This window comes from Athene noctua, chromosome 18 (assembly GCF_965140245.1).
Source record: "Athene noctua chromosome 18, bAthNoc1.hap1.1, whole genome shotgun sequence".
In the NCBI taxonomy this organism is placed as follows: Eukaryota; Metazoa; Chordata; class Aves; order Strigiformes; family Strigidae; genus Athene; species Athene noctua.
The window spans coordinates 7,992,267-8,014,808 of NC_134054.1; the positions used below are offsets into that span (position 1 = coordinate 7,992,267).

Here is a 22,542-nt window from a genome sequence, read left to right on the forward strand (position 1 = left end):
AAAAATCAACATCTGCCTGCAAATCAACTGGAAAGATGACAGGTAGTGCCTGTAATTCGCATCATTTGTTTTCAAAAGCTGGTTTGGGTTGCTGTGGACTTGTCCTAAACCAAGTTATGGGGGAGAGAACAGCTGGTAAAAATTTCACAACTATAAAAAGGCAAAATACTAATTTCAAACTCCAGACAGACAGCAAAGCCATCTCTATTCCAGTCTGCTTTGTGCAACCATGCTGGGGAAATCTGCGGCACTTAGGCTCCGGTGTACCTGTTTCCTTCCTTGGTGTAGTTGGAGTAAATATAAAGAAGCTGAACCACGGCCCAGTTCTGCCTGTTTTTAAAGCGAACGCCCGTGTCCCATCCCACCCCCAAAACCCAGACTGCAGGGTAGTAAGACTGGAAATTCATACACGTTGTGTTGCATTGATTTCAGTTAAACTCCTCCAACAGTTCCAGTGGGTTGTTAAATCGGTACAAACTTGCAAAGCTTGAAAGAGCTTTGTGGTGTCTTACAGCACTGTGTAAGTGAGGCGTTATGGGCAGATTTCTGAGAGGAGACTGCAGGTAACACTGCTGTTGGCTATGAAGCCCTCGGTGACTCTGAGCAAGGCTGCTGTGGGTCCTGTGAACAAATACAGACTTAAAGCTCTTAAGAAAAAATTAATTTCATGCACTTAGGATGCTCAAAATCATTTTGAGAAATTGGGAAATGGTTGAAAATTGGTATGTGAAATTGAACAAAGATGAGGTACAAAGTAACATCTAGAAAAGAAAAAAAAAAAAAAACCAACAACAAAATGAGCTGAAACTGGCTCAAAGACCAAACAGTAAGATTTAGGTCAGATCTGAGAGAGTTTTTTCCCTCCCACTAGTCAGCAGAATTCCCAAGGGAATACCCCTTGCAGGGAGGCACTCGGAGGGTTTGCAACTGTGCATTAGGGACGGTTTCTGTGCCTCTGACCCTTCCAGGGAGCAGAGGGGACGGTAACAATCCTCCGCCTCCAGCCATGAACAGCACTGCAGAGGCTCCTGCCACTGCTCCGGGCGCCTGGGCCGCGTCCCAGCGCCGTGACACTCCCCGGGGCAGGAGGGCCAGCGCCGCACCGGCCGCCCCTCGCCCCCAGCCCCGCACCGGTGCGGTATTTCGCTATGGCGTTACTTCCCGGTGGTGGCGCCGGGCCCCTCAGCGGCCACGAAGACGACGACATCCCCAGGCCGGGCCGCGGGAAGGGGACTAGCCCCACTGGCGTTTTCCCCGCCGCCATCTCGAACCGGGAGGCGGCGGCGGCCGCCCCCAGGCGAGGCCGCCGGGCCGGGCCCGCGCCGCCAGGCCCCAGAGGCGGTTAGGAGGCGCGCGGTGCATTGTGGGCAGGGCGAGGAGCAGCGCCGCCATTTTGTCTCTGTCACTCTCAGCGGCGGCGCGGTCGGTCGGGGAGGAGAGGCGGCGGCGGCGGAGCCGGTGCTTGGCGAGGGGGGATTCGGCCAGGAGGACACGATGATATCGGCCGCGCAGCTCCTAGATGAGCTTATGGGCCGGGACAGAAACCTGGCCCCGGATGAGAAGCGCAGCAACGTGCGGTGGGACCATGAGAGCGTGAGTGAAGCGGAGCCGCCTCTCCCCTCCCTCCCTCCCTCCTTCCCATCCCCCTCGCAGGTTTTGTCGTAGCGACAGGGACCGCGGGTGCGGGCCTACGGCTTCTCTCGGCCCGGGGACAGCAGCGGGGGCAGGGGAAGGGATGAGGTGCCGACCGTGGCGCGGTGGGAGACCCCGGGCTTTGGCGAGGGTGCGGGTCGGGCCCTTCGCGCGGAGCCCGAGGCTGCGGCGCTCCTGCATGGCGGCCACGGGGCGGGCTAGGCCCGGGCCGTTGCGCGGGAACCTCGCTGAGCCTTAAGATGAGGAGGAGGAACTGAGCGGCCGGGAAGGAGGAGGATCCCGCCATAGCAAGGCTGTGTGATAGGGCTTGCGCTGTTGTTTGGACTGCTGGGAGGAGGGGGGCCATGTGTTTGGGTTTGGCGCAAGGGGGAGAGGTTGTGTTTGCTGTGGCGTGTTCTCCACGGAGTGTCGATAAACGGGAGTAGGGGCTTGCGGAGAGGCCTCTTGATGACAGATCTCCCGTGGGGAGAAAGAAAAATAAGGGGGGGGGGAAATAGTGAAATTCTGCTCTTCTAAGTAGAAGTCTGCTGGGTTGCACGGAGGGAGATGAGACAGATGTTAGTAGTTTGGAAGGCAAATGTCTCTGGATCTCTTCCTGAGTGTGGTATTGGGGAAAGAAACAGAAGGGTACAGGCATACAGATTTAGCTGTCTGGAGGTTGTAGCACAAGGAAGAGCCATAAGACTTTTGATACTGAGAATTTTGCTAAGAAAAGCTTCATTCCTTCTGTAGTTCTGCAGCTCGGGGGGGGGGGGGGGCTAGCCTAAACAGTGCTATTGTTTGCTAGTACTTATGTATTTTTTTGTTAACGTGGCGATTCATTAATTTTCCGCAATAAATAGCTGAAACAAGACTTTAAAAATAATTGTTATTGTTGTTGCTATTATTATTTTGGAGTGGAATTTCTCTCCAGGTATGATTGAGCTTTAATAAATAGTGACTTTTAGTGACGTTCATCGTAGTCGTATTATAAGTTATTTCAGAAAAAATCAGTGGTAGTTACAAAATTCCTATAGCTGCCTCTTTGGGGGAGATGACTACTCTGCTGAAATACTTTTTTTTCCTCGTTCATGATTTTTTTTTTTTTGAGTTATGGTACATGTTAAAGTGTCACAGTTACAATAGTTTATTTATTACCTGTATGATAGGAATTTCTGTGGTTTAAGCTTCAAAAAGCCTTTAGCTCCTCCTTCCCTTAGCATTTTTTTGGGATGTTGTTAAATTATGAGGAGGAGAAATACTTGGTTTTGGCAGTTCTAAATTGCATCTTAATCACAGAGCTGGGAATTTCATGTTTTCAAACAACACATGTCATTTTAAAAATGGCTAATACAGGTTTTAATTTGTCTCAGAATACATGAGGTAAGGACAGATATCTGTGTTGCCTTAGATTTTGCAAGTACAAGGAATACTTTGGGGGTTTTCGTTCTTGTTGGTTTTGGTGTTTTTTTTCCCTGCTCAAAAAACTCTATGGGTAAGCTGTGTATGTCAGGAGGGAATTGTGAGTTCAGAAAGTTTTTGTGATCTTCTTGGTGTCTTTCTAGACTTCTCTTATTAACCAAATATCATTATTCAATTAGGTGTTAAATTACATACTTTCTTTTGATTCTGAAATCTCAGAAGGAGTTGTACAGCTTTGGAAATACAAAGTAAATGGCTTGAGCTGTGGTGGTCCAGGTAGAATAGGTAAGGGGATTGTTTTGGTTTATTTCTTAAGGTGAGCAAGGTTTTTTTAATGGGATATTTTTTTTTTCCTCATTCTCTTTAATCAAGTTCAGATTACTGTCTTCATCTTCTAATGAGCAGATTTTTCAATTTTAGACTGAAGAGCTTGACTATAACCATAGGAATCTGTTTCTAAGCTGTTCGATTCTGTTGTTTCAGAAATGGGGCTTTGTCTCTTCTTCCCAGTCCTCCTTTGACAGTTTAGAAAGTGGAGAGCTGTCCTGTGTCTAAGGCCAGTGGGAAATTTATGGGCTTAGTTAGGGTTGAGCTTTCAGTCTTGCGGGAACTGCTGCTCTTTGCTCTGCTCCTGCTTTTATTTGTGAAGTTTATAGGACCATAATGAAATGCAGCCTCTCTGAAAGGAATGGTTTTCATATATTACTATAGTCAACTGATGAGATCATTAAAATAAAATTTACCACTGTTAAAGCACGTGTTTCAGTTTGACTTCCTGCATCACCTAAAGATTAAATTTGCAATGCTGGTGTTGTTTTAAAAGACAGGAAATGCCGATCAGGTTCAGATAGTAACATTAATTCATCTGCCTGACTGCTGTTTTGCTTTTCAGATGAAATGCATAGGCTAATGTCATTTCTGATAAAATTAGACATATATCAATGTGTCGCCTTTTCAGTGTAAGCATGTTGTACTCATACCAAAGTTTAGGATTTTATGTCACATTTCATCAGTTCTAGATATATGGAAGGTTATCAAAACAAGCTTATCTCTTTATCATTTGTAAATTGCATCTAGGATATCAAAAACTATTTGGAAGATGCAGTGAAATACAAGATAGGAGTAGGTTTTGAAGGTGCAGAAGCTGAGTGTGTGATAGCTGGGCATTTATTTGCAGTTCTAATGAAACGTGTTGATCAGGTATTGTAAAGCCTTTTGTAGATCTTACATTTTTACTTTAAAGTTTGACATACGATTAAAGCCTTTAATCTTAAAAAAATTTAAATCCCACTCGCTGTATGTTTCAGTATTGCAGCATGTCCTTAGATGATCAATTCTAGTTTCGGCATAAAGGCTTATTGGTTTGTATGCAGGAGGAAATAATTGGTGTCATATGTTTTAGTCTTTCTGCTTACTGTCGTATTCATAGACAAAGTATATTTTTGGAGCAGTAACTTTATTGATTCATGCATTTTTGCTTTAATATGCCACCTATACAAAACAAATTCATGCAGAAACAGCCATTGCGTAAGAATTTTGAGGCTGTTCTGTAGCACAAGAAAGCGCAGCATTGACTATCTGTGCTTCATGCTTTGTATAAGGCTTTGAGATTGTGCTGGTTCCTTCAAGGTAAATTCAGTGTTTTCAGGAAGCAGGGAGGGTTGAAGAGCTGTTACAGACAAATGACTGAGCACTTATCTGGTAGGAATGCAGGGTCTCAAAATGCAGGTTCTGTATTTAAAATATTATTTGATGGTATTAGCTTCTTACGATATGTTACACTCATATTTTTTTAATACCAAAGACCTAAATTGGTTTGCATCTAGATAGTAGAATTTCAGACCTTAGTCCTCCAGGGGATGAGATGGGGGACGGGAACTTAAGTGTTGCTTGTTTTGGAAGAATATTAGTAAAGGAAGATTACCTTTAAGAGTGGGGTTTGGGAGAAGGGCTTACGTTTGGTTGGTTTTGGGTGGGTGGGCATTGCTCATAAAGTGTCTGATGCATGTGAACTTTAATTGTTCCAAATAACTCATCTGTATGAAGGAATTTTCTGGTTTTTGGTGTGTAAACCCCAACCTGCTGGATTTTATTCTCAGCCTTTTTACTAGGAATTGTCTGCCTAAAGGAATTTGCTTATGTAATTGTTTATTACAGTTATACTGATACTTCTCCAGTGAATAATTTCTTGCAGAAGAGGAACAGGTAAATGTAGAAGTATTAATGATCTAGAGCTGTCAATGGTTTCTTTATATAGGAAAGCTTTGAACTGATTACAAACTTTGAAAGAACCATTCTTGTTCTTAGTCAGCTTTGAGGTGAAGGGTACTACTTCCCACACCAAGACATTTCAAGCATTAGTGAATTTAAGATGGAGAAGTGGAAAGTTCCAAGTGTATATCTGTATTTGTTCTAGTGTCTTAACGAAATGTGAGACCCAAAGGGCTTTGAGGCACAAGCGATAGCTAGTCCTTCTGCAGTAGTTTGACAGTAACATTCCTCTCTCTGTTACACCTTCTTGGCAGAGGAGTCATCAGAATAATTTGGCAAAAAGGAGTAAGTGCTTGTTGCCTGCGTAGGTAAATACCCATACAAAACTGCCTGTTGCTCTCTCTGCAAATACAGAATGTTTTTCTCTATTATTTCTGACTTGTACTAAGTGCAGCAGTCTGATAAGCCATGGATGAGTAATGCTATTTGCAGCATATCACCTCTGTTTCAGTCCTTTAATGGCTCTGTGATGCTTCAGCCATTTCTTGGCCCTTTCTATTTTTACTCATCATTGATTACTTAAGGCAGAGTGTAAGTGCAGCTGATTGGCATCTACAGCCTGTCAAGGCAGATGTTCCACACGGTGAAGCTAACCCAGGATGATACCTTTCAAGATTCTGCAAGATTCTCTCAAGTGATGTTTTTCTGTTGAAGCAAAATCAGTTGAAGAGCATAATGAAATAGGTATGAGAGAAGGAGAAAATTGCTGCAGACACACTAGTCTGAACCACTCTAATGTATTTTTCTGCAGGCTGCTTCTTAGAGAATGTCAAGTAATTCATTAGGTACCGTCACATCCAGAGCTAGTTAGGAGAAAATTGCTGCAACTTTTCAGTATGTGTGGGTTTTGTTGTTGGTTTTTTTAGTATATAAATAATTAATACACTGTGTGACACATGTTTAAGCTGTGCATTTTAGTACTGGTTACTACAATTTTTGGCTGTAACCATCAGCTCATAAGAGGAGGTTTCTCCTAGCAGTGCTGCTTCATAAGATATTTTTAATTATTTCTGATGTTGGTTGGTGGTTTGTTGTGGTTTTTTTTATCGTACTTTTGCCTCTAATAACTTTTCCTTTGCTCTTTTTGTTGCTACTTGTTTCAAAACTGTTACAGGCCAGTTTGCATAATTTTTGAGTTGATAGAAAACATTCTACAACTCTTTTTATCACATAATATGGTCAGACCATTGTGCTCTCTGTGTCTTAGGAAATTGTCTAAATCTATCCCTGAAATTTTTGTGGGGGAAGTGCCTATTCGCTGACCCTAATACTTGGATGTGAGGATGAGAACATGGAAGAGAAGGAGAATACAGAGAGAAATTATATTTCTATTGACTAGTATAGAAGTTCATTCCAGAAACTGTTCCCTTGAAACAATTCCCTATTAAAAGAAGGAATATTGCAGCTTTCGGAGAAGAGAGCGAATTTCGAAACAAGGTTTTGTCCAGTAGCTTTCTCCTTGCTTCCTGAGAAGAAAAAAATTTGTTATTTTTGTGTGGTGTTTTCTTGATAAATTGCTTCACATAGGTGCCGCAGTGTCCCAACCTGGATCACAGGAAAAGTATTCAAGTTGTATAATAAAAGACATTTGTTTGTTGGGTTTTCATGTCCGTGGCTTGTTAGTAGAAAGCCTGATTGTTTTTCTATGTAATCTGTAAAGCAGTCAGTACAGTTTTAACTTCACAGTCTGATTTGCAGTCTGTCAGCGTGGAAAAATAGATCAGGCTGATCTAATTTGATCAACTGATGTCACAGCCATCTCAGTGAGGTGTCGGTACGGGGTAGGTCTTGGGTCTCCCTACCCCTATTTGTTAAAATACTTTAAAATGTATCTTGGGAAATGGTATGTTGCAAATCTTTGTCCACAGTATATGTGAGAGTATTAGGAGTAGGTTGTAATACACAGTAGCCATTATTAGATTTGCCAAATACTAGAAACTGATGGGAACTGATAAAAGATGTTAGAAGAATGTCCAGGCTAGTTTTGGATTGACACTTAGTTAATGGCATTCATATCTAGGGGAAGGGTCTATCGAAGAATTAATTTTTTAAGATTGTTTATGAAGTTAGGAAAGTATTTCTGATTTTATCTTTTTGGCTGTTCCGATGGATAGACAGGAGATATTTCCGTGTTATGAACTTAAAGAACTGACCAACTTGACTAGCTAAGCCCATGCTCAAAGGTGAGGGTGAATAATGTTTTTAACAAAAGCTGGTTTTTTCCCCACTGTATCTTAAGTATTTGCTGTCTGGACTAATAGGTTGGTTATTTTCTAACTTCTGGTGGTATTTTTTTTTGTTACCAAAAAGAACCTGACTTGCTAATGTAAAAATAGGCTATGCAGAAACAAAACAAACCCTTTTTTAGTTGGCAGGAAACCAGGTTAAAATGAATGTCTTCTCTGTCTGCCTTAAGAGGTATGCAGTGTCTCTTTGCATATCATTCTTAAAGTAAGGATTTTTAAAAGCATTGGAATGGGGAAGCTTTTGGATAGTTATTGGATGTTGTCTTAAGGCAGAATCCTTGAGGCAGGACCTTATGTTTGAATGCTGATGGCTCCTGTTCTCCAAGCCAGCAGCGCTGCAGAAATGAAGGCTCAGCACAGAGTTTACAGACAAGCCAAGAGGAACTTGCTTTCATGCTTCCATGGCGGACATTCTCACCCCTTGTAGGTTTTCACCGTTAAGGAATTTCAGAGTAACTTTTTGATTAGTCCGATCTGATTTAATTCCTTTGGAAATAGCAAATATTATATTGTGTTTACAGATAGATGACTTTCCTGTTATCTTAAATATTTAGTAGTAAAATTAAGAAATGCTATTATTGCAATGGAAAGTAAGATTTTTGGTGGTTTGTTGCTGAGATGCACCTTGTAGCACTTACTGCAACCAGGTAACACAATGATAGAAGTTGTACATGTAAAATTTTCAGAAATTTTGCAGTGTACAAAGGGGAGTTTTACACTGTATTTTATAAAATAGAAGCGATTACCTAAATTTGCTAATTCATGAGGAAAAATTATGCCTGTTTCTTTCTTCTCTGTCAGGTTTGTAAATACTACCTTTGTGGCTTTTGCCCAGCTGAATTATTTACAAATACCCGTTCTGATTTAGGTAAGTCTTGTAATTTTTATTCCTTTATACGTAATTACAATTGAACTTTTGTTTGCAGACTTAATTTTTATTGTGGAATGCTTTCTCAAAACACTTGGAAAATAATTTTTTTTTGTTTTTAAAGGATTGCCAGTGATACAGTATGTTAAGAGCAATATTTATTCCAGATCCTACTTCTCTTTTTTCTCTTATTGTGTAAGCTAAATTATTTTGTGTGGGGTGGTTTTCTCCTCCTGAAGTGTTTACTTCTAGTTTGGTTTATTCTACCTGGGCAGGGTTTTAACTTATTTTTGTGTGAGTATAGATTATTGAGCTGCTTTACTTTAGAGACTCATTTACTGTAATAGTTATTACTGAAGGCCATCTCTGAATTACTAGTAGCTTTCAAGCGAGTGTATGTGGACAACATGTAGTTTGGAGATGGTAACTAGGAAAACCAGGCTTATTGTCTTAGCTTTAATTTCCAGGTCCATTGAAGAGTTTGACAGACTGGGGAAGGTGAAGAATTTTAACATGAGTACCTTTGTGAACTCAAGCAACATACCTCCTAATTTTACTCTGAAGATGAGCATTTTAAGTAGCTAGTTTATTACAAAAAAAGCTGTCTGGAGTTTAGAAAGTGCTTGTTGAAATTATGGTTCATATGTCACATATGTAATTTTTTTTCCTTTTTTTTTTTTTTTTAAAGACCCTAGGTGTTTAAGGTATTATTTTGTTTGTGTAGTTTTACCAGTGTAGAACTTGATCTGGAAATCCTGTTTTATATGAAGACTTTATATGCCAGTCAGAATATCCTTTGATTTTATAATTACTAAACCATATTGGCATTCTTTTTCTTTAATGTGTCTTTCAAATTCCAAGCAAAGAAAGCAGGAAGGCAGGCATAAAAGTCTCTGAGAAGTGTTTATAGCTCTGTTCTATCATGGTGTATAAACAATTACTGGCAGAAGGTAAATACGGCATTCAAGAATGCAAGGTTAAACTTTTTGTTTGGTCTTTTTAGGTCCTTGTGAAAAAATTCATGATGAAAATCTACGTAAACAGTAAGTATGTTGGTATGTTAATGCATACAGTGTTTCTAGTCTGCTTGAAATTTTTTTAAAAGCAACCCAACCATGAGAAACTAAATGCTTTTTGTTTTATGTATACGTTTATTTAAATGTATAATATTCTCTTGAGCAAGAATTTATAACATTGCATGTTTTTAATTTATTTTTCATATATTATGGATTGACAAGAGCTTTCATTTTAAAAATATTTTACCAGGTATGAGAAGAGCTCTCGTTTTATGAAAGTGGGCTATGAAAGAGACTTCTTACGCTATTTACAAAGCTTACTTGCAGAGGTAGAACGCAGGATTCGAAGAGGCCATGCTCGTTTGGCACTGTCACAGAATCAACAGTCTTCTGGGGTGAGTGTGGAGGAATCATTGAGGCAATTTTTCCTCTAGATTGTGTCTTTGTGTTCTCTTTACTTTGTTCAGGTAAAATATATTGTTTTCCAGAAGATTCCCATTAGATAAGTCTCTTCATCTGTTAACCAGCAGATTACATCTAGTCCTAATGGACAAGCCAGGTGGCTCCACAGTCAGCAGGAGCCCCTCTCTATTCTCCCCATCTCTGTTTCCTCAGAATCAGTATGTGTTCTCCATCCTGGAACATTAATCCTGTCAAGCGTTGTGTTTACCCTGTCAACCTCAGTTTACCTTCTCTCCTTCAGCTGCATATTCCTCCTTCCCTTCACTAGTAAGCTGTATCACAGTGATGCTACTGAAGTAGGCAAGTACTTTGTCTTTCAGCAGCTGGTGGAGCTAGATACCCATGTCAGCTGCCAGACTTAGGCAGCTGGAAGTTTGGGAAAGAAATACTTCTGTGCAACTTTTTTCAGTTCCAGGCTGCATACTAGACAGGAAAGCTTACACTGACTGGGAGAAGAATCTTAAGAGGTTGCTCCACTTGATTTTTCTTGTCCCTGATGGATTTGGAGCAGTGGCTGTTGCCTGTGCTCTGAGAGTTTCATGACTGCTAGGGTAGTCTGGCTCCTTTCTGCTGCCCCACTTAATTGTTATGTGCAAAGTTCAGTTGCTTCAGAAGGAGCTGTGTACAGTATCCAGTCAAAGGAGCTTATTGGCTGTGGAGTAGAGCAAAGGTGGTGTGAGAAGCAGATGTAAGTCACTTCCAGCAGCCTGCAGAGGGGATACTCCTAACAAGTACATTTTTGGATGAAGTGAGATTCTTTTTGCATTTAATGCTCAGAAGTTAAATTTCAGAACGCACAGAACTTCTAAGTCATACTTGAGTGTCTGCAAAGATATGTAATAGCTGCATGGCAGTTTCAGAGTTTAAATTTAGGACTTTGAATTCAGATGTCTTACCTTTTATGGGCCAGGGCCTTGAACGTTTTTGTTGATTTAGGAGGCATTAGTGTGACTAGAACTTGCTTCTCTCAGCAAAAGTGGAGTAAGATGTGTTGAAGAGTGCTTTAAGTTAGACTAGACTATTATTAGTAGGTCCTCATGAGAGAAGAGGCAGGAGGAGGTTGGTTATTCCTGAAGTGTCTGGAATATGAGAAGGCATTCATGTGTTTTAAAGCTATGCTAACGTTAAAAAACAAAACCTAAAAAGACACATTTGTACCGTTTGGCAGGGAGCGGGACCTACTGGTAAAAATGAAGAGAAGATTCAGGTGTTAACTGACAAAATCGATGTACTTCTACAACAGGTGAGTTGTTTTGCCCCCTGTAACAAGAGATCTCTTGCTTCTGTTACTTGATTAAAAATTGATTAAAAAGTTTTGGGTTTTTTTTACTGTCCTTTAGATTGAAGAACTGGGTTCAGAAGGAAAGGTGGAAGAGGCACAAGGAATGATGAAACTTGTTGAGCAGTTAAAGGAAGAGAGAGAATTGCTGAGGTCTACAACTTCAGTAAGTAATGTGTTTGTAGTTCTGTCAGACTTATTTCAAAATTTGTTGAAGCAATACATTATTATTAACCTTGTCACTACACTGAAGGCACTCAAGCTCTGAATTTATGAAGACAGTAACAGGACATTTAAATGTGTTAATCCAGTATGTTGATTTAGCATGCCACCTTGAGAATGGGTTTCCTGCACACAAATTAAGAAATTATTTACACAGCAGTCCTGGAGGCAAGTTTGCATCTTGGTCTAGTTCAGGTCTCAGTTAAACTTGGCCATGTAGCCTCCGCAGTACTATTTTACCAATCTGTTACAGAAAACCTTTGTTTTAGGGCTGTGTTTAGAGACAGGCATCTGTCTGACTTTGGGAGCTACAGAAGCCAAAGGTAATGTGTTAAGTAGCAAATTCCTGTCAATAAAAAAAGAATTTATGTTTAAACATTATATTTCAGTGATTAATAATATGCTCAAACTGTGCTTCCTATTTTACTTTTTAAAAGTTCTTAAGTGTTGCAAGCAATAGTGTTCTATACTGTATGATTCATGAACATTGCACAGCAATAATCATTTGGGTTTATATTGAAATTTCAGTGTATTTCTCATATGCCTGTTGAAACAGTGAGTTAATTTGACCATCATCCTTTTAACTAGAAGCCCAGCATTCCTTTTTGTATTTCTTCATGGGATATTCAAACCTTTTCATTCCTTGGGACATATTCCATGGTTGTTCTGCAGCTCCAGACATTTCAGTTGATGCCAAAGAAGTCATCTTAAGAGAAAACCAATTTTATTTTCCTTAACCTTAAGATTATAGGGAAGCTGCAGATGTGGCTATGTACCTATTAATCCTTTGTAGTGAGGAATAAGATTTGTTTTCTGTGTTTTCTAATTGACTTTTTCCTTGTGGCCTAGGTGGAATGGGTGTATGTAGCCTATTTTTGCCCTGTTCATCCTAGTAGGTGCAGTGCTGTGAAGACAAAGCATGCAGATACCATTTTCAGCTTTCACTAGTGCCAAGGATTTGACAACAGTAAAAATAAAGTTCTAAAACTTTTCTTTTGCTTTATCACATATTTTTCTTTTGCAGACAATTGAGAGCTTTGCAGCCCAAGAAAAGCAAATGGAAGTCTGTGAAGTTTGTGGAGCCTTTTTAATTGTAGGAGATGCACAGTCCAGGGTAGATGACCACTTGATGGGAAAGCAGCACATGGGTTATGCCAAAATAAAAGCTACTGTAGAAGATTTAAAAGTAAGTGTTTCCTTCAGTTACTGACCTTTACTTGGAGGCTTTCTATGGTAAATAAAAGGCTGTCCAATGGACTTTCTCAAGTGGATGAAATATTCCAAAGGTGGTGTATAAATGTTAAATGGAGTACTACAATGCACATTTTGTATTCTGCTTGCACTGACAGTCTTTGTTGCATGTGATTACACTAGACATAAGCAAAGATGAAAATTCAGGTGGGAATTTTTTATGGCCTTTATAAAGAACTGTGGTGTGGCTTCTGTTCTTGAGAGAAGGACACGTAAAAAAAAAGTTCTCAGAGACAAAGAATTTCAGTTTGGGGAGATTTTGGAAAGTGCTTCTATGTAGGCTGCCCTTTGTTTGGAAAAACCTCTGAAACATTTTAAAAGGTCAAGCTTCTACATCCTCAGAATGTGTAAACTAAGTTATATTAAATTACTTATCTTGAGTAATCTTCATTTCCTTCCTTCTGTGAACGTTTTTAAGGAAAAATTACGAAAAAGAACAGAAGAACCTGACCGTGATGACAGGTTAAAAAAAGAGAAACAAGAACGAGAAGAGAGAGAGAAAGAGAGAGAACGGGAAAGAGAAGAGCGGGAAAGGAAGAGGCGACGTGAAGAAGAAGAAAAGGAAAAAGAGAGGGCTCGTGATAGAGAGAGACGTAAAAGGAGTCGTTCACGAAGTAGACACTCAAGCAGAACCTCTGACAGAAGATGCAGCCGTTCACGAGACCACAAAAGATCAAGAAGCAGAGAAAGGAGGCGAAGCAGGTATGTGTCTGTGTGTGGAAGTATTTTCATAAAACTTTCCAAAACAAAAATCTTGTGGGACTTGGATCTGTAAGCCTGGGTCACATCACTGATTTGTTAGCTTCACTGTTCTTACCTCTTTAAGTGAAGACCTACTTTACTGGTGCAAAGGATAAGCAAGTTTTTGCTGCGTATTCACTGTCTTCTCTCCAGTTTTGGAAGTGGATAACACCCTTGTGGTAGAAGGGGTCTTATGAGAGAGCTTTGAGTAGAGATGCTCCCAAAGAACAGTGTCTTGTTTTTTCCTTGAGTTAGTCTTTAATTCGTAGTAGTGGATATCCTTAAAGCTCTGTGGTTGAATGTTTAAGTGAAGAAGGCAATATGAAGCCAGATCTTATGCACTGAGAAATATTTATATACAGTATACTAAGGCTTGTTTATTTGTTTTCTGCAAATAATCAGTGTATTAGAAAGTGCTACTCTTCTACTTTTTTATCTTCTGAGTTATAAAATACCAGCTGATATCTACATTTTTGAAATTTTCTCTGAATGTTAAGGAGTCGTGACCGAAGAAGAAGCAGAAGTCATGATAGATCAGAAAGGAAACATAGGTCTCGCAGTAGGGACAGGAGACGATCAAAAAGCCGGGATCGGAAATCCTACAAGCACAGAAGCAAAAGCAGAGAGAGAGAACAAGACAGGAAGTCAAAAGAAAAAGGTATGTTTGTGTGAAGGCTGAGTTCATATCAAGTTCTGAAACTAATCCTTCCCTAAAGTCTCAAAAGCTCTTAGTCTTTCAGTGAGTGACTGAAAGTTCTTCTTAGCATCAAATCACATCTGGTTTTATAAGCTGTATATGTTGCTGTTAAGGAGTTTGAAGTATTTTGTTTGTTCCAGTTATTGGTAATGCACATGCGTGCATATGTACACCCCAGTGTCCACCTCTTACATGTTACAGTAGTTATTAAAAGCTTACCACTTGTCTGCAAATTGTGTGAGGATTTCGATGACCCATTTGCCTTTAGAAAAATATAAGCCTGTAATCAGACTTCCTAAGAGGGAATATCTTCTATTCCTACTCTTAGCAGCTATTTCTGTAATTACCCTTTGCTGGTACATGTTTTGTGGGAGATTGATAGATGGTACAGGTGGAACTGTACTTCTTTACACTATCGTATTTCCTTTATTTTCCTTTAACAGTGCTTTTAAGGTTGGTGGGGTTTTTTCCCTAAACTAATCAAGATAGATCTTGAAGAATGTCTATAATGCTCTAAATTACAACTTCATGCCCTCTCCCAGTCTTCTGCTCTTCCCCCCATCCTTCCCACTTGTTTTTTTTTTCTTTTATTTAAATTAAGTGAGATTTGCTTTGTCAGTATTCAGGTGAATCTCAAATGAATGCTGTATTAATCCTTGGAACGCTTCTATAGCAGTACATGCCATGTGCAACAGCATTGATGGTGACTCACTGCTTCATCAAAGGCTGGTGTTCAGAAGCTTTACCTTTAAGTAGGATTAAAAAGAGCTACAGAGAGAACACTACAGATTCACATTCTGTGAAAAGATACTAACTCACTGTTATTGCTAAATTTCCCCCTTTAAAAGTCTTTGAAACTTCTGAAGGAATGTAATACTAACTTCTGGCTTAAACTACTGTTTCTGGGGTCCTGACTAATGTCCAGTCTGAAACAGCCACCCCAGTTCATTATTAGAGCTGACCATCAGTAATGGATGAAACAATTCTGTTATGTTTCTAAGGTACTTTTGAGGTTTTCTGGAATGAAAGGTGCTATGTGCATGTTTCTGGATTGCAGGGGCCTGTTTGCCCTACCTTTACTTTTCCATATTTATCTAGCTGATTAGTTCCCAAAATTTTGGTAATGCTTCATGTATTTTTCTTGCCTGACTTCCTGGGACTGTTTTAATTTTTCTAGTTTATACTATGGTGCATCTTTAGTATTGATTCTTTCATTTTGCTTTGCCCTTTTAAAGCAAGTGGGTTTTAGCTGCTTTTGCTCATTGGCAGTGGAACTGATGCATAGTGTTTCAACTCAGATTCAGCATTGTAGCCTATATCTGTCCATTTGTTACATTATTCTTACCTGATACTGTGCCTTTTTTGCCTACTTTATGAACAGATTTCTGGTACTTAGTCAAGAACGTTCTATTCAGTAGTGTGTATCTATGAATATAAATAACTGTGTTCTTATTTATTCAAATTTGGTCTGTTTTTGAGCTTACTGGCTTTTCAGTTCTCTCCTTAATCCTTCCATAAATAGAGGAACTAGCGAACTTTCTTCAGCGTCTCAATATTTTTAGTTCTAACTTGACTGATTTCCTTGCTGGTTGTTTTATTTGCTGCTTGCTACTTTCTTCCTCCAGAAATGAGAACAGTGAGGTGATGCTATGAGCTGTGATGAAAATTCCACCTGGGAAAACCAATTACTTTTTTTGACTATGTGATCATATAATTTGTAGAAACATAAGTAGGCCTTAGATCAGACTGTAATGCTGAAGAAGTTTCTGGGTTTTCCCTTTGTTGGGAAAATCTTTAATTAAAAAAAGGAAAAAACCAAGCCAGTAGTATTTAACAAGCAAGCATTGGATTACTATGATGAAGCTGTAAACACCATTACATCCTTGTGTTTGCAGTGGGGCATTGTAGGTAGGCAGGTAAGCAGATAGCTTTAGAGGTTCTTGTATCTGAAGCACGTGGCTGGCTACCTGCTCTGCTGTTTGCACAGAAAGAAGTAATATAGAAGTTAAGTCTTAACTTAGTACATTTACTGCTCCATTGGGAATATTGGCTTCAGAATCTAATTGTCTATATCCACCGTTGATCTGCAGTTATTGAAAGAAGCAGCACAGGCCTGGCTGTAATTACTCATGGTGTAGTGCCTTTCATCTTGAAATCTCAAACTGCTTTATAAACATGAATCGTAACAGGAAAAAAAGTAAGGCATAGTTGGCTACTGTTACACATTAAATTAGTGCCATACTTTGAAAATTCAGAAGTCCTGGCGGCTTGTTCATTAAAATACTGTGGAATACAGCGACCTTTAAGATTGTAAGGAAAAAGTACATGTCAAAATGGAGTCACTTAATTTCTGACTCGAGTTTCATGAACGGGGAGACATTTGCTAAGGAAGGGAGCCACCCAGCCATAAACACCAGCTGAGCATTAACTTAATATAAACCAGCAGAACACAACTAGTTTGAGTAAACTGACTTCAGAGTAGGTGAAATAACCAGGGTTTTTTTTAAGAACAGGAAAAACATCTGTTCTGCAGGTACCTTCATTTTATCAATGGTTAACACTGGAACATGTCCCCAGACCACTTTAACTTGGCTCTTCACCTTCCCTAATCTGGATTCATATACTTATGTAAAAATAATTCTATTTGTGATTTATGTTTTCATGCTAGTGATTAAACCTTAGCAAATAATGTCAGAACACCCAAACCCATAGTAACACTGGATATTATGTTTGACTGATTTTTTGCATTCTCTGAACATTATCTTGGTAAGAATTCTCACAAAATACATCGTAGTTGCCCACATGAACTCAATCAGAAAAGCGTGCATGTGTTGAATCAGGAAGCAAAGTCAGTATTATGTGATTATACCTAATAGATCACAACTGAAATAATATACACAGTTTCAACAGCAAACTAAGTGTATGTGCTTTTAAAGAAAGAAAACTCACTGTTTGAAAATACAGTGGAGGAATTTAACTGCTTGCAGATGATCCAGGAGTTGAAAGGAGTTCAGATACTGGACTACTTGTTGAATACACTTTCTCAGTTCTGCTTGGCAAACTGGAGGTTTGCTATGGTAAACCTATTTTATTATTTAAGTTTTTAGAAGAGTTTCATCTTTCATACCACAGTTTAATGGTAGTTTTTTAACCTTAAACAAAATTATCCTTCCTGACCAAATTCAAGAAACAAACAAGACAGAACAAAACCCTGCACACTGCACATCCATAGGGCTATTAAGATCTACCATATCTACATAGGACAGAAGATAAGATTATTGGACTGACTACTAGTCCTCTGCGGGGAAACAAGACTACTATTCCTCAGTGGATCTACGTGTGCATCGGAGATACCTATAAGACAAAAAGAAGACTTTTTAACAAGGTTAGTTAGAGTGCAATCTACCTGCGGAGTTGCAAAACTGAGGGCAGACAGATCCAAAATTATTAGTTCTTCAGTTAGCTTTTTGACATCGCTGCGTGCTTTCTCCAAGCACCGTGCACTGGATGTGCTGCTTCAGATGAAACCTCAGTAGTGTGTTCATTAGGCAGTTGCCCTCATTTCTGTGTGGGGGCTTTACCCCTCCCTGTGGTGGTCTGTTTTAAAACAAAGAAGTTGGGATGATGCTTCTCTTTTAAAACTTAATTTCTACTTTGTCTTCTGGAATATAAAAGTGTGTTATGCCAGTCTAGGTGATAACATTATTTAAAATAGCTTTTTCAGAGTGTTTGATCTGTGTGCTCCTGTGTTGGGGATATATATATATATATATTTATATTATTTATTTTAATTGCCCGGATAGCAGGGAATAATCAGAAAAAAGAGCATGAATGTTGTTCTGTATGATGACATCCAAGAGGTTGGTTTTTCAGATTATTTTTTTTCTCTCCCAAAGTGTCTTTACTGATCAAAGGTTGAATATTATGGTGTGAAATAATAAAGAATTGATATTTTTATTAAATTTGCACATGCTGAATTTATGGATGAGGCACGCAGCTCTAATACTGAATGTTTTTCTTCCCATGGAAATATTTTTTTTACTTCTGGCTTCCTTCCTTCTTTGAAGATTATTGAGGAAAAGATGAGTTTTTCAGCAATGTAGCAAACTCTTCAGTCAGCTTTCCAATTTGTGATGAAATTGTGGGATCCTTCCCATCTTGCTGGTCCTTTGCCTTTGGAAACCAGTGCTTTTTATGTATCTTCCCAACTGTGTCCCCCGGCCTTTTTAATGAGTGGATTATAAATGACTGCCACTTTCATAAAAGTGAGAATGAATAATGCTGACAAGCATGCAGCTTCTGTGACATACTGCACAGTAAAGTTAATTTTGATTGTCACTGTGATTCCACTTTCAAAGCTAGTGGTGCTTAATATGGTTTGTTTCCCCAAGTATTTGATTGGGGTTGCTAGTTTGTTTAATTGGCACGTATTGATTTATTTGATAATGCACTGATGCACTGTCCCATTGCTCTTTTTGATTCTCTTTTCAAGAACCATATTTGATGAGATTTGTAAGCCCATGGCAGCCATACACATCATAAATTAAAACTTGGGGACAGAAAGAGTCCCATGATAAGTAAGGAAGCCATGCACCGTAATGACACATCTGCCTAACTTCTTGACTGCCTCTTTACCCCCCCAGTTTGTGTATTTTGACAGACAGCTGAGTAGCTGCCTCTGTTAGGAGGTCTGTCCTTTCTCCTCTTTTCCCCACCCTGGACTGTCCCCTTTGACCTTTTTTTGTACCCTCTCCATTCCAGCATGGTAGCCTGAAGCCTCTTTCTGTAACTTTTAGAGTATTACTGTTATTGCTGTAGAAAGTAACTGTCCCATTTTGTATGCGATATATATCTCACATGTGCAATGTTTGTTTTTACTTTGAAATCCATGGTCAATGTCTTCTTTCATGGCAGAAAAGAGGGGATCTGATGATAAAAAAAGTAGTATGAAGTCCAGTAGTCGAGAAAAACAGAGTGAAGACACAAATACAGACTCGAAGGAGAGTGATACTAAGAATGAGGTCAATGGGACCAGTGAAGACATTAAATCTGAAGGTGACACTCAGTCCAATTAAAACTGATCTGATATGACCTCAGATCAGACAGAGGTAAGTGCATTATTTCAAACTTTGATTAGGGCTTTTTGTTACTGTTTAACAGTGCAGCGTAAGTATGCACAGATGAAGATGGAACTAAGCCAAGTAAGAAGACATACTAAAGCACCTTCTGAAGGAAAAGACAGTGTAGTCCTGCAAAACATTTTGAGGTACATTGTTTTGTCTCAGCTATTTTGTAGCAGACTCGTGCCCCCATTAGTGTGCCTCTTTGGGACATATTTGTAATATAGTCACCATAGAAAAATTAATTATCCTTTTTTTATTTTTAGGGATTTTGTTATCGTTTTTTAAAAAAGTTGAACTGTTTTTGTATTTAAGTCCATATTGTGTTGGTACATCAGCAGAAACTTTTGCTTTAATACTTAATATTTGAGGCACATGTTGGACTACTTTGTTTTCATATAAACTGCTAGTATTTCTTTGTCAAGGATGTTTCTAGTTTTTTTGCTTTATTGCCTTGCATTCTAATGCAGTTTGTTCTGTAACTCGAGAGCCAGTAGCATTGGATTGATGGAAGTGTAGGGTTTATGAATTATTGCAGCTGACTACCATACCTCACACAGCGTTGGTGTTGTGAGCGGCCCATGAAAAGCCAAATTAAAAATCAAGGATTCAGTCAAACTAAGCAGGTACTCATGCCAGGTACTCCTTTCTCTACCCACATCCATGTTTGAATGCTGTTGCCTGTAATCTTTAAGCTTACTGTTGTGTTTTTGATTTTCAAGATAGTGAAAAGGACTTTTTGTGTATTGTGTGAATACTGTAAATCTGATGTTAACAGAATGGAATTTTCTTTCAACTGTATGTAGGGATGCAGTGCTGCCCAGAATTAGATATCTTTAAAGCGTTTAAAATGCAATAAACACTACATAATAATCGCCTTGTTACTTTCAATGCAATTCAAGTCTTTAAGAGGTATGTGTTTAATATTTCCTACTGTGTAGGAGAATTTGCAGTCAGCCATAGTACAGAGAAGTGGAATGGCTGATAACAGACTTCTAAGGCAAATGTAAATACAAAGACAGATGCCACCAAACGATTACAATGTTCATGGCAAGAATGTGTGCTGAAAAACTGTTGTTGGAAATGAAACAGCTAAACAATAGGAAATACAAATGCTGTATTAAAAGGAAAACTTGAAGTTTTTTCCCCACTCTTGACATAGCTTTCTTACTCTTACAGAAGGTCTTTAGTTGTATTCCTGAAATAAGGAACTAACAATGGAGAGTACAGCTGATAAATGAGCTTCTTGCAACATAATTTGTTACTGTAATTTCATTATTTATGCTAGGAACTCTTAAACACTTTATGTTGATTATTAAACCATTAATGCTACATTATTGCTTCTAAAGCCAGTCACGTTCAATGTTGACATTTTTGTAGAGTTAAGATGACAGCTAACAACTGGGCCAATATATAGGAATGGTAAACTGAATGCTCTTAATGCTGTCTAATTGTCTGTTTTCCCAAAATTTTGCATTATAGGACTACTACATGAAGAGTCTGCGAAGACAGCGGAAGACAGCTTAAACTGAAGATCTGCTTTAAAATGAGGTGAAAGAAAGCTGTAGTGGCGTAGAAAAATATAAAGTTGAGTTAGAAATTTTTTTTTTATAAAATTTAATTCAGGACTGGTGTTTCCTCCCAGAGTTCAGAAAGATGTGTTGATAATAGCACATATGCTACTGAGAATATAAGTCCTGTATCCTTTTTTTCTTTAAGACTTTTTAAGATAAGAAACCAACATAACCTGAACACATGGCTTGCTCAGTGTTTAATTGCAAGTTTTCATTCTTGGACTTTAAAACACAAGAATAAATGTTTAGTATTTGTGTGAATCAAACTAAAATGAATCCCATTTTTACAACTTAAGCTATTCCTAGCTTCTTGATATACAAGAAATGGAAATAAAGTATCTTTGAATTTCTGTTACAAATTCGATTGTCTCTGTCATTGAACGTTTAATATTAAATAAGTTTCTTTCCTAATAAATCTACTCATGTCTTCAAGCTTAGTCCATTAATTTGGATGCTTAGTTATTCTGTGGTGTTTGTGGGTTTGGGGTGGTTTTGTGCCATCAGTTAGTATTTCATTTCAAGCTTGCTTTTTCTGCAGTTAGATGGCTGCTGGATACTCTGTCCCCTAAAAAAAGTGCAGCTTGTGCTGCACTTGGTTAAGAAATTACAGAAATCTCACAATAAAAATTGTAGGCCTTAAGCCTTTATAAGGCACTTAGATTCTTACAGCATTATCAGAAAAATGCCCTGGCTGAGACTGGCCATCAGACTGCCTTATATTTGCATGGTAGTATCTGTTTGGAATATTAATGAACAACGCTCTGCAGTTGGTAAGCATCACAGCTCCACGTTAAGACAGGTCCTTGCGAAGCTGTAGGTCAGGAAAGCGGAGTTCGTGTTGGGGAAGAACTGCGCCAGGTCAGCAGCAGCGATGTTACTTCAGTGTCTGTAAGAACCTGAATTTGCACTTTTTTTTTTTTTTTTTTAAAAAAAGCATTATCCTTTGTATTCAGAACTTGACTATAATACTGTAACTTGCTTGTTCTACTGTTGGTGAGTCTCGCCTGTTTGTGGAAGTGCGCTCATAAAAGGATCTGCACTTGGGTCCCTCTGCAGCAGTGCTGGTTTCTGGTAAGGAGGGACGCCACGTGCCCTTTCTGACACCCATACAGGGGCACAGGGGCTTGAGACTGGGCGGAGGCGGGGAGGGAACTTAGTAAGAAAAATAAATGCAAGTGGGAGCAAGCAAAATTATAATTCAGTTCTAATTATGGACTGTGCGTGAACTCCCATTCCTTTTGAAACCTGTGCAAGAGACATCATTCAGCTGCTGCCTGCATGTGTTACTTCTTTCAGTGGCTAAAATGTTTGTCTTTGCTGTAACAATGTGCACTAAGGGTTTCCCTTCTTTTGCAGAGGTATAAACTAGAAAATGAGGTACCTTGTAGCAACTTGAACTGGGATCCAGACATGACTGACAGTGGAGTCTTTCTCTAGTGCATTAAAGCTGAAGGAAAAACTTTCTTTGGGAGCATAGGAGGCATGGTGCCTTTCTAGTAATTACCTTCAGATTTGACTGTAACGAGCATCTCCACAAGAGATTCATCTGTGGGAAAAGCATCGTCTTCAGAGCTTGAGCCCAAGATAAATATAATCTCAGATTTTCTAGGAGTGCTAAGCAAAAAGCAAGTATCTTATTTAAGTAAGCACCTCCTACATGCTTTCTCCATACTGGTTTTGACAGCCTGGCAGTCTTTTATGAGGTGTTAAAAATGTACTGGCCCAAGATTTTTCAAAGTTA

General features: G+C 39.1%; 1 protein-coding gene across 5 annotated transcripts; it reads left to right on the forward strand.

The window, feature by feature from the left end:
* The first annotated feature begins 1,384 nt into the window (after window positions 1–1,384).
* On the forward strand, window positions 1,385–21,233 carry LUC7L3 (LUC7 like 3 pre-mRNA splicing factor). Of its 5 annotated transcripts, none has more exons than XM_074921702.1 (12): window positions 1,385–1,593; window positions 8,373–8,439; window positions 9,443–9,482; window positions 9,706–9,850; window positions 11,086–11,160; window positions 11,258–11,362; window positions 12,443–12,604; window positions 13,088–13,371; window positions 13,908–14,068; window positions 19,022–19,162; window positions 19,268–19,373; window positions 19,788–21,233. In XM_074921702.1, exons 1-12 carry the CDS (start codon window positions 1,495–1,497, stop codon window positions 19,810–19,812), a joined length of 1,410 nt encoding a protein of 469 aa, XP_074777803.1. In that variant the 5' UTR covers window positions 1,385–1,494; the 3' UTR covers window positions 19,813–21,233. The 5 variants fall into 5 exon arrangements, with proteins under 5 accessions (XP_074777803.1, XP_074777804.1, XP_074777806.1 ...); XM_074921703.1 differs by having other exon boundaries at window positions 20,710–21,233; XM_074921705.1 differs by lacking the exon at window positions 19,268–19,373 and having other exon boundaries at window positions 19,022–19,215; window positions 20,710–21,233.
* Window positions 21,234–22,542: the final 1,309 nt, after the last annotated feature.

Bases quoted from the DNA above. Each gene is read 5' to 3' on its own strand.
- LUC7L3 (XM_074921701.1), top strand. From the start codon at position 1,495: ATGATATCGGCCGCGCAGCTCCTAGATGAGCTTATGGGCCGGGACAGA. The intron at 8,440-9,442 runs GTAAGTCTTGTA...TGGTCTTTTTAG, and splicing joins AAATACCCGTTCTGATTTAG to GTCCTTGTGAAAAAATTCAT. The intron at 11,363-12,442 runs GTAAGTAATGTG...TTTCTTTTGCAG, and splicing joins TGCTGAGGTCTACAACTTCA to ACAATTGAGAGCTTTGCAGC.